Source organism: Myiozetetes cayanensis, unplaced genomic scaffold, assembly GCF_022539395.1.
Source record: "Myiozetetes cayanensis isolate MyiCay16 unplaced genomic scaffold, myiCay2020 scf34, whole genome shotgun sequence".
Lineage (NCBI taxonomy): Eukaryota > Metazoa > Chordata > Aves > Passeriformes > Tyrannidae > Myiozetetes > Myiozetetes cayanensis.
Window position 1 is genome coordinate 192,276 of NW_026087566.1, and position 15,946 is coordinate 208,221.

The window sequence follows — 15,946 nt, forward strand, 5'->3', positions numbered from 1 at the left end:
GCACCAAAAACCAGTGCCAGGCACCCTCCAAAACACTGCCAGACACTCCTCAAAACACTGCCAGGCACCCAAAAACACTGCTGGGCACCCCAAAAACACTGCCGGGCACCCCAAAAACACTGCCAGACACCCAAAAACACTGCCAGGCACCCCTCAAAACACTTCCAGGCACCCTAAAACTGTCAGTCAACCCTCAAAACACTGCCAAGCACCCCAAAACACTGCCGGGCACCTCACAACACTGCCAGGCACCCCAAAAACACTGCCAGGCACTGCCAGGCACTCCCCAAAACATTGCTGGGCACCTCAAAACACTGCCAGGCACCCTAAAACTGTCAGTCAACCCCCAAAACACTGCCAGGCACCCTCAAAACAGTGCCAGGTACCCCAAAACAGTGCCAGGCGCCTCTCAAAACACTGCCAGGCACCCTCAAAACAGTGCCAGGTACCCCAAAAACACTGCCGGGCACCTCTCAGTACAGTGCCAGGCACCCCAAAACTGTCAGTCAACCCCCTAAGCACTGCCAGGCACCCCTCAAAAAGCTGTCAGTAACCCCTCAAAACACTGTCTGGTACCCCCCAAAACCCTGACACCCTCCAAAACCTTGGCACCCCCCAAAACCCTGACACCCTTCAAAACGCTGGCACCACTCCAGACTTTTGTCACTCCCCCAGACCCTGTCACCCCTCTGGACTTTGTCACTTCTCTGAACCCCATCACTCCCCCAAAACCCTGTCACCCCTTTGGATTTTGTCACCTCCCCAGACCCTGTCACCCCTAAGACTCTGTGACCCCTCTGGACCCTGTCACTCCCCCAAAACCCTGTCACTGCCCTGGATTTTGTCACCTCCCCAGGCCCTGTCAGCCCTTTGGATTTTGTCACCTCCCCAGACCCTGTCACCCCCTAAGACCCTGTGACCCCTCCAGACCCTGTCACTCCCCTGGCCACTGTCACTCCCTCAAAACCTTGTCACCCCTCTGGACTTTGTCACTTCACAAGACCCTGTCACTCCCCTGCACTCCATCACCTCCCCAGACCCTGTCACACCCCCCAGACCCTGTCACCCCTCCAGATTTTGTCACTCCTCCAGACAGCATCACTGCTGCAGGCCCTGTCACCCCCCTTTCCATCACAAGGGGCCCGGGGGGATCAGGCACTGAGGGACAGGAGGAGCTCACACCCCCAAACTGCCCCATGCTCGGGCTGGGAGGCTGTAAAAGCCCAGGGGTTCCTTTCCTCAGGCTCCCTCCTTGGAGGCACCAGCTCGAGCTGTGATTTTGTTATTTAGCTTTTGTGATTAAATTATTTTAAGGATCTGGACGTCTGGGACTCTGCTCTGGGAAACCTGGGGTGGAGCTGGTGAGGAGATCTGGGTGACAGTGAGTGTGGGGCTGTCAAGGGGCTTCGGTTCCAGCTCAGGTGGTGTGGGAGTGACTTCCAGAGTGCTCCTGGATGGCTGGACAGGGATGTTTCCTTAACAGGCTGTCCTCAGGTCTCCTCAGTCCTGCACATCTCCCACAGGAGCAGGAGGAACTCTCCATCACCCGTCACCAGTGACAGAGCCATCCCCATGTGCAGTGGGGTCTGTGGGATGAGATCCCTCTGGGGAGCCCCAGGGCTGGAAGAGAAGCCCCAGGGAAGCTGCTGGCAGAGGGAGCCAGGACAAGCAGAAGGGTCACTGCATCACAGCCTGTGTTTCTTTATTCTCCTCCTCACTGCTGCTGGTTCAGATGCTCTGCCAAGTACATGAACATCTCTGTTCTCACTCAAAAGGACTGAGGGAAACCCAAAAGCCCTGAAGCCAAACCTTACTTGTTTTCACTTCTCAAGCTGTTTTGGTCTGCACCCCTCAAACTGTCTTTATGGACTCTGAGGACAGCACTTTTGCTGCCACCTCTGCCCAGGCTGCTGAAGGCAGCAGGTGCCCGCAGGGGCAGATGTTATTTTATGAGTGTTATTTTCTGGTGTGCTGTGATCCATCTCTCACATCCTCAGTGGGTGCTGCCAGCCCACACGATCATGGGGAGAGCAAAGGGATTTGGGGCTGTGGGGCAGGGATTTGGGGCTCTGGTGTAGGGCTTTGGGGCTCTGGGGCAGGGATTTGGGGCTGTGGGGCAGGGATTTGGGTCTGGTTCAGGAGCAGGGAGGGGTGATCCAGAGTCCCCTTCATCTGCAGAGGAGCCACTGTGACCTTTGTGCTTGGTTTAGGGCACTTCACTTTGATTTTCTTCCCCTTTTTAAATGGTGAAAAGTGGGGAAGCACAGCCACTGCCTCACTGTTTCCCTACAAATTCCAATGCTGCATTTCCTGCATTTCCTGCTGCACGAGACCCCTTCAAGGCCACACAGCTGAGATTTGGGAAGCTCAGAGCACTGACAATCCCTCCCCAAACCACACCATTCAGCCAGAGCCTGTGCCAGGGATGACCCTCCTGGCTGGACACCTTTCCAGCTGCAGAGGAAGATGTGGTGGAAACAATCCTGGCACTGCTTGGCTCAGCTCACAGCAGATTGAGGCCCCATTTCTTCATCTCCGAGGCCTGTGCTCTGCACTGAGGCACATCCATGGCCTGAGCCACCTGTCCCTCTGGATTAAAGTGCCCCCAGGGCCACTTTTCCATGGACTGGGCATTCCCCCTGGGGCACAGCTGTCTCTGAGACCTGTTAGAGGCAGCAAACCAGCAGTCACAGTCAGCATGAATGTTTTATCCTGCAGTCAGCCCCCCCAGGAAGCTGCTGGGACGGGCTGGGAAGGCACTAAAGTTCCCTATTAAAGCTAGATTAAGAATTAAATTATAACAGAATTCAATTAAAACAATTAAAAATTATTAAAAGGTAATATTATTAAATTATTAAATTATATAACTATAGTATATAATTACATAAAGATATAAGATGTAATATGTAGTCTATATAATTATATAAATATGATATATAGATATAGAAAGATGTAGTAAATATTATAAATTATAAAATTATAAAAATATATGAATGCTATTAATATAGTAAAATCACACTAAATATTAGAGATAATAATGAATATTATAATTTTAAAAATTAAATTAAATTAAAATAAAATGAAAGAATTTAAAGAATGAAAGCAGGGGCTGTCTGGCAGCCCGGCCCCGCTCACACTCACACCGCGGGGCTCGCCCGTCCTGTCACCGCGCTGCCCGCGGGACGGGACCGGGACCGGGACGGAACCGGGACAGGGATCAGGATCAGCCCGACCCCACCACGGCCCCTCCAGAATGCCATCCTGGGCCGTTTGGGCACACCTGTGTCCCATCCCAGCCCCATTCCGTTCCCACCCCATGTCCCATCCCGTGCCCTGTACGGGTCCCATCCCATGTCCCCGTCCCGTTCCCATCCCGTGTCCCATCCCGTGCTCTATACGGGTCCCATCCCGGTCCCATCCTGTTCCCCTCCCGTGTCCCATCCCGATCCCATCCCGGTCCCATCCCAGTCCCATCCTGTCCCTATCCCGGTCCCATCCCGATCCCCTCCCGTGTCTCCATCCCGGTCCCATCCCGTGTCTCCATCCCGGTCCCATCCTGTTCCCCTCCCGTGTCTCCATCCCGGTCCCATCCCGTTCCCCTCCCGTGTCTCCATCCCGGTCCCATCCTGTTCCCCTCCCGTGTCTCCATCCCGATCCCATCCCGTGTCTCCATCCCGGTCCCATCCCGTGTCTCCATCCCGATCCCATCCCGTGTCTCCATCCCGGTCCCATCCCGTGTCCCCATCCCGATCCCGATCCCATCCCGATCCCATCCCGTTCCCACGCGGATTTCCCGGGAGCCCCAGGCCCCGCCCACTCATCGCGTCCCCGCCCACCCCATCCCACCGACCAATCCCGTCAGCGCTCCCGCTGACTGACAGCAGCACGCCCCGCCCCGCGCCGCCAGCCCAAAGGGCGGGGACTGCTGTCAATCACTGTGAGCGACGGGCCGAACAGCCAATAGAAGGCTGTCAATCGCAAAGAAGGCGCGGCTTGTTCCCCATGGCCCCGCCTCCCCGCCCCGCGCGCCTGCTCCGCCCCGCCCCCTGGCGGCCGCGGGGAGGGCTCTGTGTCGGCGCTGCGGCAACATGGCGGGCAGGGTGAGTGTGAGGGGCTCCGAGCGGACCCGCTCCTCTGCCTCTGCCCCCGCTCCGCTGCTCCCTGCCCCGCTCCCTTGCTCCCTGCCCCGCTCCTCTCCCCCTGCGGCCCTGAGGGCTCCTCACAGCCCCGCCGGCTCCCCCGGGGGTGCTGTGCGGCTGCGACCACCCCTCCCCTGGGTGGTGTGGGGGGCTCTGAGGGTCCTGTGAGGGTGTGGGGACCCCCCGGCCGTGTGGGGGGCTCGGGGTGACCCCTGTCGCTGTGTTTTCCCCTGAGGCTGAGGTGGGTGGCCCTGTGGTGATGTGGCGTGTGGGACAGGGCTGTGGGTTCCCTCGGCCGTGACCCCTCTCCCCGCGGGCAGGGTTTGGGGTCCCCGGGGCTGCTGCGAGGTCGGGGTGGCCCCTTGTGGGTGGGGTGTGTGTGCACGGGACCGGGGGGAGCCCTCAGGAGCACTGTGGGACCAGGGTGACCCCTGTCCCTGCGTGCATGAGGCAGGATTTAGGGGTCCCGTGGGGTTCCCGTGGGGATGCAGTGGCCCTGTGGAACGCGGGGCAGGATTTGGGGGTGTTCTGGGTGTGCTGTGAGGCTCTGGTGACCCCTGGGTGCTGTGGGGTGAGTGTTTAGGGTTCTCTGAGGGCACCCTGAGCTTGGGGTGACCCCTTTCCTTAGCGGGTGTGGGACAGGACCGTGGGGTCCCCTGAGAGTGCAGTGAAGCCCTTGTGGTCTGTGGGTGCTGCTCTCAGGATTTAGGGTGCCCTGGGGTGCTCTGGGGCTGTGCTGACCCCTCTCCCTGTGGGCTGTGGGGCAGGGACCTCCAGGGATGCTGTGAAGTGGGAGATGACCCCTTGGTGCTCTGGGATGTGGGGCAGGATTGTGGGATTCCCTGAGCAGCCTTTGTGAGGGTGGGTGCCCCTGTCCCCTTCATAAAGATGGGGTGTGAGGGTGGGTGCCCCTGTCCCCTTCATGAGGATGGGGTGTGTGGATGGATTCTGGGGTGCTCTGAGGGTGCTGTGAGGCCCCAGTGACCCCTGGGTGCTGTGGGACCTGGGGAGATTTGCTGCTCTGCCCTGTGAGGAGCAGCCAGGCACAGTTTTGTGATGTGGGTCCATGTCGTGTTGGGTGAAAACCCCTCGAGGTTTGTGCAGTGCATTTGTTCCTTACTTATTTAAAATCTAAAAGATCCCTTATTGGCCACAGATCACATCAGGAAGTGGCCAGAGGGGCCTTCAAATGTGAAGGCCCAGCCTTGCCTCTGCAGTCCCTCCCCGTGGTGCCCTGTCCATGCCCTCTGTTGCAGGTGTCCAGGTGCTGCAGGATGTGTTGGCATCGCTCTGCCCTTTGCCAGGAGCTCAGTCATGCTTTGCTGGATATCAGCCTGGGAAAGTCACATTTTTCACTGCCTCCAGCTGCAATCTTGTCCCTTGGCCAAACAATTGAGGGATGGAAACCTTGGAGAATTGTTTTTTCCCAAGTGTTTTCGTGCCGTGTTTGGGTGGTGGAGGGAGGGCAGCTGGTGCAGGGCTGTGCTGCAGAACAGGGCTGAGAAGTCTGGCCCAGGGACGTGCTGTGCATCACAGGTGCTCCAGAGCCACCCCTGAAATGTGCTGAGTAATTGGGAAAAAACCCATATTTTGGGGTCTGTCTCTTGATAAAAGAGCTTCTGCTCCACATTCCTGGTCTCGCTTCCTTCCTTGCACCTTTTTCTTTGTCTCACCCTTTGCACCAGCCCAAGATAAAAAATGTGTGTGCCCTGAGTGGCTTTTTTTTAGCTTTCTGTGGCCCCAGTGGGAGCCCAGAGCTCTGGTCAGGGGTGGGATGATTTAACCCACGCTGAGCAGGGTTCTGAGGCTCCCTGAAGCCCAGACCTGGCCCTGCTCCCCTGAGCCCTCCCAGCCCTGCTGGGTCACCAGAGAACACTCTGTGGCTTCAGGAGTCTTCGTGTCCTGAGTGCTGGGACTGCTGACTGGGGATGTGGGGAGGAAGGAGAAGGGTCATCCCCAACCCCTCCTGCTGCTGTGAGCTTTGGTGCTGCTGAAAACCTGAAAAAACGTGCCTTTATTTGGCCAGCTTGGAAGGCTGGTGGAAGAAAGGGATTTATGCAAATTTAAGGGAAAGATTGGTGTTCAGTTGCCTCCTAATCTGGCAGTTTGATGGGTGATGCCCTGCTTGGGTTACCAGGAGGCTTCTTGCTGTTGAGTGTTTTCATGATTTACCTTCAGATGCAGCTGTTGCAGAATCATCAGGTTATTTAACACTGGCAAGAGGGTTCTTAGGCTGAATTTTCCATCTCGTTCTCCGAGCCAGATCTGATCCTTTAGAGTGTTGAAGCTGTTGATGGGAGCTATCAGAGGAGCTGCCCCTGGGAAGGGTGAGGAGTCAGGGAGAGCAGGATGGCTGTGCCCCTGGAGCTGTGTGACCCTGTCTGTAAATGAGGAACAGGCAGTGGGGGTGTGTGAGAGCCCTGTGCACACAGCAGGTGAGGCTGATGCTGCAACACCGATGCTCTCCTGTTGTCAGCGTTTCTAACAGGTGCTTAAACCTGCTCAGGAGCTTCAGTGACTCCTCCTGCCCTGCAAATCTGTGCTGCAAATGTGATTTAGAGCTTAATCCCTTTTGCTGGGCTGGTGTGGGTCGATTTGTGCACGTGCATTTTCACGGGGAGAAAGGAATGGCTCTGCTCAGGTGCCAGGGAGACAAAATATTGAAACTTGGTGTAACATTTGCAATAATTTAGGGGAGTGATAAGCCAAATGTGATTAATTGTGGTGCTGTTTCAGGTGTGTTGCTCTGCTCCCCTAATTGCACCGGGTTTCTCCATGGCAGGGAAGAGATGGTGATTAGCAGTGATTGAAGTTTACAGGAAAAACAGTTTATGGTGATTAGAAATAATGGCTGTTTCTGTAATAATTTATTCTGGATCTCTCTGCATGGGAATCATTAGGCACACAGGCAGAGCAGGGAGGCTTGCCAGGGCATCAGCCAGAGGCTGCTGCAGGAGAGGCAGTGTTGGGAAGCTGCTGCATCTGATTACTGATCCCTGGAAGTTCACTGGTACTGTCTGTAACTAATTGATTGGAAACTCATTAGGAATTAGTTCCCAGAGGGACGTGAAGAGGCCAGATGACTGCTGTGCCTGGTTCCAGCCAGTGTGGGGCTGTGGGTCCAGCAGGAGGCTGGTGTGGGGCAGGGATCACTGCAGGGCAGGTCCCCCTGGCAGGTGGGGCAGGGCTGCTGCTCCCCAGGGCAGCTGGGAGTGCTGGGTGCTCCTGTGGCAGTGTGCATCCCCACCAGAGACACTGCTGTGGTGGGCCCTAAGGAATATCAGATTTGTGGTAGCTGAACTCGTGCAGCAGTTGGTGGTGACTGAAATAGTGGCTGGTTTTGAGGGTATCATCAGTGTAACCCTTCCAGTTTCCCTTCTCTGCTCTTCAGGGCTCATTTGGAGCAGTGTTGCCTTCAACCCAGTTGTGGCACTGCCCTGTTTGCTTCCCATACTGCCCTTGTGTTGAGTTGGAAATGGTTTGGTGTCACTACTGGATGTTGTCTCACCTGCAGAGCAGGGCTCAGAGAGCCCAGCCTGAGCAGAAAGGTCTGTTGATACCAACTGTTGGAGTGTAGCAGGAGTGGTGAAGGACAGGCCCTGTCCCTGGTGTTCAGGCTGCTGAAGGCATTGCTGGGCTAACCCTGCTCTCCTGTGCCCCTGCAGACATCACAGAGTCACGGAATGGAAGGACCTTAAATCCCATCCATTCCATGGGCAGGGACACCTTCCACCAGCCCAGCTTGTTCCAACCTGGCCTTGGACACTTCCAGGGATCCAGGGGCAGCCACAGCTTCTCTGGGCAACCTGTGCCAGGGCCTGCCCACCCTCCCAGGGAGGAATTTCTTCCTAACATCTAATCTATATAATATACCTGAACCAACCCTAGGCAATAAATAACATATGGCTTATCGTTGGCTTAAATTATTTAAAAGTGTTTCAAACCCAAACAGAACAGTTTTTAGCTTGGGTAGCTTGGTAGAGCCTTTGAAAAGATGAGGGTTGGGGTTTATGTTTATGGGTTAAAGCTGTGGGGTCTGGTTTCTGATGACATATGGAAGCAGCCCTCAGAGCTGCAGGCGTCGTCAGGCAACTGGAGAAACGTTTGGGAATCAACTGGGTTCCTTCTCGCAGCCTGCACTGAGCCTGCCAGCATCACTTAGCTTTTTTTAGTGTTTCCTAATGTGTAATATGAAGAAATAGCTGTGTAGCAATGTTTTTTGGGAAATGGGAGATGATAACTCGATCTCAGTCTGTGTTTCTGAGATCACTTCTGCAACCCCATACACCTGTCCTGTGAAACCATCTCAGATGGGCTTGTGACCTTCTTGCAGGGCTCCTGCCTTTGGAAAGCCCTTGCTGAATCAAAATATAGTCACAGGGATTATTAGAATTTAAAAAATCTAAAGTGATTTAAAATAAAATGCTGATAAGAGTGTGACCATGTGAATGCTTGTGGGCACAGGATATCTGACCCTGTTGCCTCTGATTAATTTGTTGCCTGTCTTGGTCTTGCAGCAGCAGCGTGTCCACAGCTTGTGCTTAAAAACTCAGTGCAGCAGGGAGATGTCTGTTCTGCCTCCCCATCCCCAGTTTTGGGGGTGCTGGTACCTCTTTACTTGTGTGGACAGGCTAGGATAATTAAATTTAGTTCAGAATTTTTCTTAGTAGGAAAAAAAAAACCCTGTAAAAAATCAGAGAATCCTTTTGAGGATCATTTCAAGTGGGAATTTCTGAAGTATTACTTTTTTTTACCTTTATTTTCCCCCACAGCACTGTAAGATCTTGTCTCTCCCTCTCCTGTTTTGTGCCCTGTGCCTCAGAGCACAAAGGTCACTCGGGACAAGACCCTGTGGCTCAGGATGGTGAATTGTGTCATAAAATCAGATCTGTTTGAGTCTACAGAAAACCAGTCCCTGGAAAGCAGTGACTATTTTATATATCCTATTTTACTGAATTACCCAGCAGGCAGGACACAGTGCAATGAAATCAGGACTGATCCTCTGTTTACATGACGGCTAAAATGTGGGTCCTCTGCTCAGGTTGGGATCCTTTTCTGATCCAGGAGGTGGTGGCTGTGCCCAGGTGGGAGAGGGGATGAGCTTTAGGGAGAGCTGGAGCAGTGACAGCCCTGAGCAGGGACAGTGGCCTTGGGTTTGGAAGGACAAGGTTCTGCATGATGCTCTCAGGAGGCAGCAGGGCAGAGAGAGTTTAGTGACAACCTAAACTAGTGACTACTGGGCTCCTTCCCGTGCAGGCAGAGCCTCCCTGCAGGGAGGTCAAAGGTTTGCAGCACAAGGAGATTTACCACGTCTCTCTGGTCTCCTGGGATGCAATAAAGCAATGACCTTCTGTCAGAAGATCTGGAGTAATGGATGCCCTGGAGTTGTGTCATGTGCTGTACATCAGTCAGTCCTGGGAATTCAGTGCCAGGTGTCAGTGCTGGGGTGAGCTGTAAATACTCGGGGGCAGCAGCATCCTGGGTGTTCACAAGGCACATTCCAAGTCTACAGGGGTATTTTTAACCTTGTTGCTGTTGTTGGGTAGCTTTGCTAAATAAATGGGAAGAAATTTGCATCCATGAGGTGTCCTGAGCTGCATCCCAGGCTGACACCTTACTGGCTGCTGGGGGTTCATTCCCTGGGCATTTTTAAAGAGGTTCAGGCAAAACACAACAAGTAGCGATTCCCAAAGGTGGGAGCACCCTCCTCAGTGCCCCAGGTGAACGGTGTTGCAGTGGCAGAGCTGCCCTCGCACAGCCGAGTTCCTGCGGGCTTTGATACCGAAGGGAAGCAGCCGCTGCCTCCCTGCAGACCAGCAATCCCTCCGTGGCTGCCCCGATGAAGTGCCAGGTGTCAAGTGCCAGGACGGAAGCGATGTCCGGATCTCCGCCCGTGCCCGGGGGGAGCTGCTCCCACACCGAGACACGGGAATGGATGGAGAGTGGCCACGAGGAGTCCGCTGTCCCTGCTGTGCGGGGCAGAGCGGTGTTCGCAGGGCACGACGTGCCCGGTTTCGCTCCCAGCCCCGGGTGATGCGGGAGGGGATGACGGGAGCTCTTCCCTGCGTCCTGTTTTCAGCTGTTTGGGTTTGCGTTGCTGGCAGATCACGGGGAGATGATTCACGGCGTGGGCGGGTCCCGGTGGGCGTGGGCAGCGGGGATGGATCTCATCTCCCCTCCTCCTCCGGACTCCACGGTGGCTGCCTTGGTGTCGGCTCGTTCAGGGTTCCCTGGCTTTGACAAAATGTAAATCGGAGATTTGTTCCTCTTTACCCGGAGGAGAAAATCGGTATTTATGGGTTGTTGGTGGAGAATGCAGCTCCTTCCTCAAGAGAAAAAAAGCAAATAGAGGTCAGATGGAGCAGGTGGAACAGCCAGGCCTGAGCAGGGAGTCAGGAGAGCTCCTTGTTCCAGGGACAGCAGCTTGTCCTGCCAGCACAGCAATTGCAGGTCTGGAAAGGCCTGCCTGGCCAGGCCTGCTGCTCCAAAAAGTTCTTTGTAGGTGTTTGAACTCTTCCTGTGGCTGTGGAGGCTTTATTCAGTATTTTTTTAAGATGTACAGTAAAACCTTCTGCAAGCTAGTAAACTTCCTTAGTTAAGTTATTTGGGATTTTTTTTTTTTTTTTTTACATTTTAGAGTGACAGCATTTATGACAACTCCTGGTCTCTGATGGAGGCAATACCTTGTCATTCCTTTCATAAAAACCACCGAGTTGTTCTTTAGGGGAGTTTTGTTTTTGTCTTTGCTGTTTCCCATTGTGGGCTGTCACAGAGCAGCTTCCTCCCGTTCTTCCCTGCCCTCCAGGACCTGTGCAGGCATTATTGTTGCTTTACACCCATTTTTAAAGCCTGGTCTGTCTCCTGCCGTTGCTGTCCCAGCTCTGCAGCTCATCTCTGGTGCTGCTGCTTGTCCCCTGTGTGCAGCCCAGAGGTGCTGTGGTCACCTGGGATCCCTTGGATCTTTAGGCACAGTGTGTGTCACTCCGTGTGTCTGCTTTCCATCAGGAGCACAGTCCTGGCTAATGTGGGGGGTCTCAGTCCCTGTTTATCCTCAAAGCTCCTTTACCATCACAATTCCTCCTTTCAGCACTCAAACTCAATTTTATTTGCAGACCTGTAGTGGTGAGTGTTTGACCTCAGGGCAGTCCTGGTTCCACAGAGCCTGCAGTGGGTGCTTCTGCCCTGCTGAGGGGGGACTGACCCTGCCTGCCAGGAACAGCACCTGCAGCGGGCTCTGAGTGATGGCAAACACGTCTGGCCTTGGCTTATCCCTGTTGTCAGCCTAAAGGATTCACAGGAGGTGACTTCACAGCTCACAAAACACAGAAGGTGTGGTTTCTGTGTGTATGAAAATACCCAAATAGCAGCCTTGCCTTCTGGGCTGAGCTCTCCTAACACTAAAACACAGCAAGGCCCACCTCAACATGAGAACTGCTTTCCATGGGGGTGGCAGAGCACTGGAGCAGCTGCCCAGGGAGGTCATGAAGCCACTCCAAACCCACCTGGGCACATTCCCCCTCAGCAGGGGTGTTGGACTGGATGGTGTCCAGAGGGCCCTTCCAACCCCAGCTATTCTGTGGTTGTGGGAATGAGGTAGTTTTGTGTTTTTTTGTGGAGGAAAACCAGAATCCAGGCAGCTTTGGGAAAAACCTCTGAGAGATCAGCTGTTGAGGTGATTGTTTCTACTATGAAGCTGTTTGTTCTTTGGGGTGACTTTTCTTTGTAAAAATAAAATAAATGCCAGTGTCACTGAGCCTCCTGGGGCAGCACAGCAGTCGGGGCTCCTGCTTTGTCACAGCCCCAAAGGAGGGGTCCTTCACCTTCATCTCCCAGAGTGAGACTCACCAGTGCATCACGTGGGCTTGTTTTTGTCCTGGCAAACAGGAGGAGTCTGTGCTGGGTGTATTGTGGGTGCTGGGTGGTGATGCTGGAGCAGGGGGTGCTTTCGAGGGAAGGCTCTGCCTCAGGTGTGCAGGCACCTCCCTGGGACTTCCCTGTCCTTGGAGTCACTGCTTTCGTAAACCACAAGACCCGGAAGCAGGGAAGATTCTTTTGGCTGATTTAAGCCTAATTTGCCTTCTTTAAAGCTGATTTATCCTTATTGTGGACACGGGTATAATGGCAACCTGAGAGGGTGTATGTGGGTCACCTCCAGCCCGAGGGACAGGTGGCATCTGCTGTCACCTGCAGGAGCTGCTCTCTGCTTTGTCAGAGCTGTGCCTTGCCCAGTTGCCAGTGTGCTGTGGCCCTGCCAGTTGGCTCAGAGTGAGCTGGTGTAACCACACTTTGAGATTTCCTGGAAATACTCCCCTACTGCCTCTGTTCCCTGAGCTGAGCTGTGAGTGCAGCAGTGGCTGGTGGAGAGGGGCAGGTTCCAGGAGTCCTGGGGCTGGTGGCCTGGGAGGCTGGAACCCAAAATGCGAGAGCTTAAAGTGTTCCTGACAGTGCCCTCACTGGCCTATGCCAGCCATGTGTTCCAGCCCTGGACTGCTGTTTGATGCCAGGAAAAGTTCCTCAGGAGCAGCCTGTGTCCCTGTCCTTGTGAGCAGCAGCTTCTGGGATCTGAGCTCTCTGGGGAGGGCAGGGAAGAGGAAGCCCCTGCATCTCCCTGGACCAGTGTGTTCCTCCCTCCTGCCTGGCAGCTTTCCAGTTCAATCCTCACCTTTTCCATGTCCAGATTTCCTCAAGGTGTCCCTTGCAGTGGAACCCACACCTGGCAGTGCCGCCCCTTCCCTGTGTGTGTGGTGTTCAACCCTTTGCAGAATATTGACAATGAGCTGAAGGGCTTGAGAATGCTGGAGCCTGAGGAAGGCACGTGCTGGAGAGCTGGCAGTAGAATTGCCATCTGAAATGCTGGTCACTGCCAGGGAGAACTGGGCTCCTGCCCGGGAGGATGAGCCGGGCCCTGGCAAGGCTGGCACGGTTGGTGCTGGTGCTGCAAGGCGTTATCTGCCGTGTCAGACACCCCAGGGTGCTCTGCCATCACCCACCCTCTGACAGAGCTGGGGATTGGAAATGCACCCCGTGGGTTCTGTGCATTTCCTGAGGAAAAGTGTTCCCAGCTGCAGGCAGGAATGCTGCAGGGGAGCCTGGGAATGCAGGAGAGCCAGGAATGCTGCAGGACAGCAGCAGCTTGGTGCAGGAAGCAGTTTGTCACTGAGGATTAAAAATGCAGTTGAGGACTAGTGCTGTAACAGGGTTTAATCCAGGACCTCCATGCTCAGTTTTCTCCCGAAATATCCCTCCTAATGCGTTTTATCCGGGCATGTCCTTCACCAGCCCGTCCCTGCAGATAGAGGGAGAGGTGATAAAATGAGGTATTTTGTGTGAGGTGCCCAAGCCAGTGAGGCTCAGCAGGCAGGCTGTGGCTCTCAGAAATCCACTGATAAAATGTATTTTATTAGAGGAACATTGGAGTCTCTTATTATACTTCACGTTCAGGCAGATAAATCTTTTTCAGGGCTGGAAATGAAATCCTCCTGTGCTGTCACACACGCCAAGGGCAGCTGAGCATCATTCAGGAGGAGTAACGAATTGCTCCTGATCTAAATAGCAAGGACTTGAGACAAATCCCGTCGTGACAGGGAGAGCTGGGGGGAGCTGGGGGCAGACTGGCTGCAGGCTGCTCTGGAGGGGTTTTCTCTGATCCTCTGCCCAGAGGGGCTGGGGGAGGACGGGAATGACCCTTGGGAAATGATCTGCACGTGTGTGTTGGGATCCCCGTGTTCCCTGAGCTCGTGCTGGGGTTTAAGGGTGTCCTGAAGAGAAAAATGCAGCCTGGATTGCTGCTGGCAGTGGGGTGACACTGTCGAATGGTTTCTGTTGCACTGCCCGTCAATTTGTATCTGGTAGAGGTGGTTGTGCTTTAATTCTGGAAATGACACCCTTGGGGGCAAGTTTAGCTTTTCCCCAAATTAAATTTATTCCCTCCATAGCTAATGATAGAAACATCTTGCTTTTGCCATCCTTTCCCCCAGTTCTGGAGGCATTCTGTTCCCAATCTTCGTCACTCAGCCATTGTTTTGTGCAGTAGTCTGCAGAAGCAGATGGGGTGAGGGAGGTGCAGGACGGGGCTGAGGTTCCTGTGCTGAGCTCCCTGCGTGTGATCCATCCTGCCTCGTGGTGGAGATGGGGCTGGCAGTGCTGGGATTTGGGTTTTTAGCTGCTGATTCAGGAGTAATATTAAAAGGGACAAAAATGAACGCATCCTGTTGAAATAAAATTGGTCCTTTAATTTTAAAAAATAAAAGAAGGGAGGAGGACACCTCTACCAAATTTGTTGCAGTAATTTTTTTTTTTTTTAGTGATGGGCTGGAACTGACTGTTTAACTTTATTGTCTTCTGTGTTCTATGGATCTGGGATGTTTCCTATAAAGTAGGAAGTATTTGCATCATGGCACTGTGTGATGTTTCTTTTGAGAAGTGCCATAAAGGGATTCTGGGGGGGGACAGCAGCTGGCTGGGGTTAAACCTTCCTGTGGACCCTCAGAACTGCACCGTGTGAAGGTGGTGAACATCCAGAGGGGAATGTGCTCAAATCCCAGTTTTCTGGGAAGCAGGAGGGTCACACTGTGCTCTAGGGCTGCCCAGGGAGCTGCTCTGGCTCCAGAGCAGAACATCAGAATATCCCAGTGTCCTGTTAGGGGGCCAGAAACCCCTTCCAGGGAATGCTGGTACCTCCTGGCAGCACCCAGGGGGCTTCATCAGCACCAGGGTTCACTCCAGGGGGACAGCATTTACCTGGCTGGCCTTTTCCTGGGGGATTTTAAAGCATTTTCTGGAGGTAGGGTAGAAAATCCAAGTGCAGAGCTTTGGGGTGGAAGGACCTGTGGCACAGCAGGGTTGGGAGAATCCTGGATGAGCTTGTGGATACTGATGGACTCTGACTGTGCCAGGAGCCATGAGAGCTGTTTTGTGCTTTGGGGGTTGACAGAAGGCTCGAGGCTTGGCTTAGCACCAGAAAAACGGGATTTGGGTTGACTTTTCCCCTCTCTCTCCCCCTCAGCCTATGCAAGCAGCGAGATGTCCCACAGATGAGCTGTCCTTGACCAACTGTGCTGTGGTGAACGAGAAGGACTTCCAGTCTGGGCAGTAAGTGTGCACTGCTGCTCTGGCAGCTTGGAACCCAGGGGAGTGGCATTTCAGATTTGGGAGGGTCAATAAACAAAATTCCCGTGTCTTTAGAGACCAAAACTTTAAATATGGCTCTTGGAATGGGAGGTGCTAAAATAATTCTGAGTGTTTCTCTGAAGCATTTCTTCCTTGGGAACTGCAGCTGCTTAACCAGCAGGATCACCCTTTTAATGAAGGACTTCAGGCCTTTTTGTGCTCTTGCTTGTTTGTTTTGGTTTTGCTGTTGTTCCTGTTGCATAGCTGGGATATTTGAACTATTTCAAAAACACTTTTATCATTTAATTGTGGTACTGGGGGCATCTTCTCACTGTCACATCCTATGGGAATGCTGAGCAGAGTCAGGAGAACTCCCTCTTGTTCTCAGGGTTTTCATGCACCAGGACAAAAGGGAAAGGCAGCCAGAGTGTGGGCACAACAAGTTGGATTCTTTAATTACAGCTCTGGGGTGGCTGATAGAACCCAGCTCCGGGTTTTACTTCTGTGAGAAAGGTAGAAAACAGAGGAATTTTTCAGCTCAGCCCACACAGGAGGGTTTTATATTCAAAGCAGCCAATTAACATGTTTGGTTTCTGTGCTTTGGTGCAGCTTTAGGGAGGCTCTCCCAGAATTCAGGGGGCAGGTTGTAGACAGGAGTAATTACTTGCAGCAGGAAGGGAGTATCACATGCAGCACAA

At 53.6% G+C, this 15,946-nt stretch overlaps 1 protein-coding gene across 2 annotated transcripts in view; it reads left to right on the plus strand.

Annotated features, from left to right (window-relative positions):
- The first annotated feature begins 4,046 nt into the window (after positions 1-4,046).
- The window catches only part of NSF (N-ethylmaleimide sensitive factor, vesicle fusing ATPase), a 60,837-nt gene continuing 48,937 nt past the window's right edge, over positions 4,047-15,946 (plus strand). For both annotated transcript variants that reach the window (XM_050327555.1, XM_050327554.1), the window contains exons 1-2: positions 4,047-4,100; positions 15,145-15,230. In XM_050327555.1, the coding sequence (XP_050183512.1) occupies positions 4,089-4,100; positions 15,145-15,230 (98 nt within the window). In that variant the 5' untranslated portion in view covers positions 4,047-4,088. The remainder of the gene's footprint in view (positions 4,101-15,144; positions 15,231-15,946) is intronic.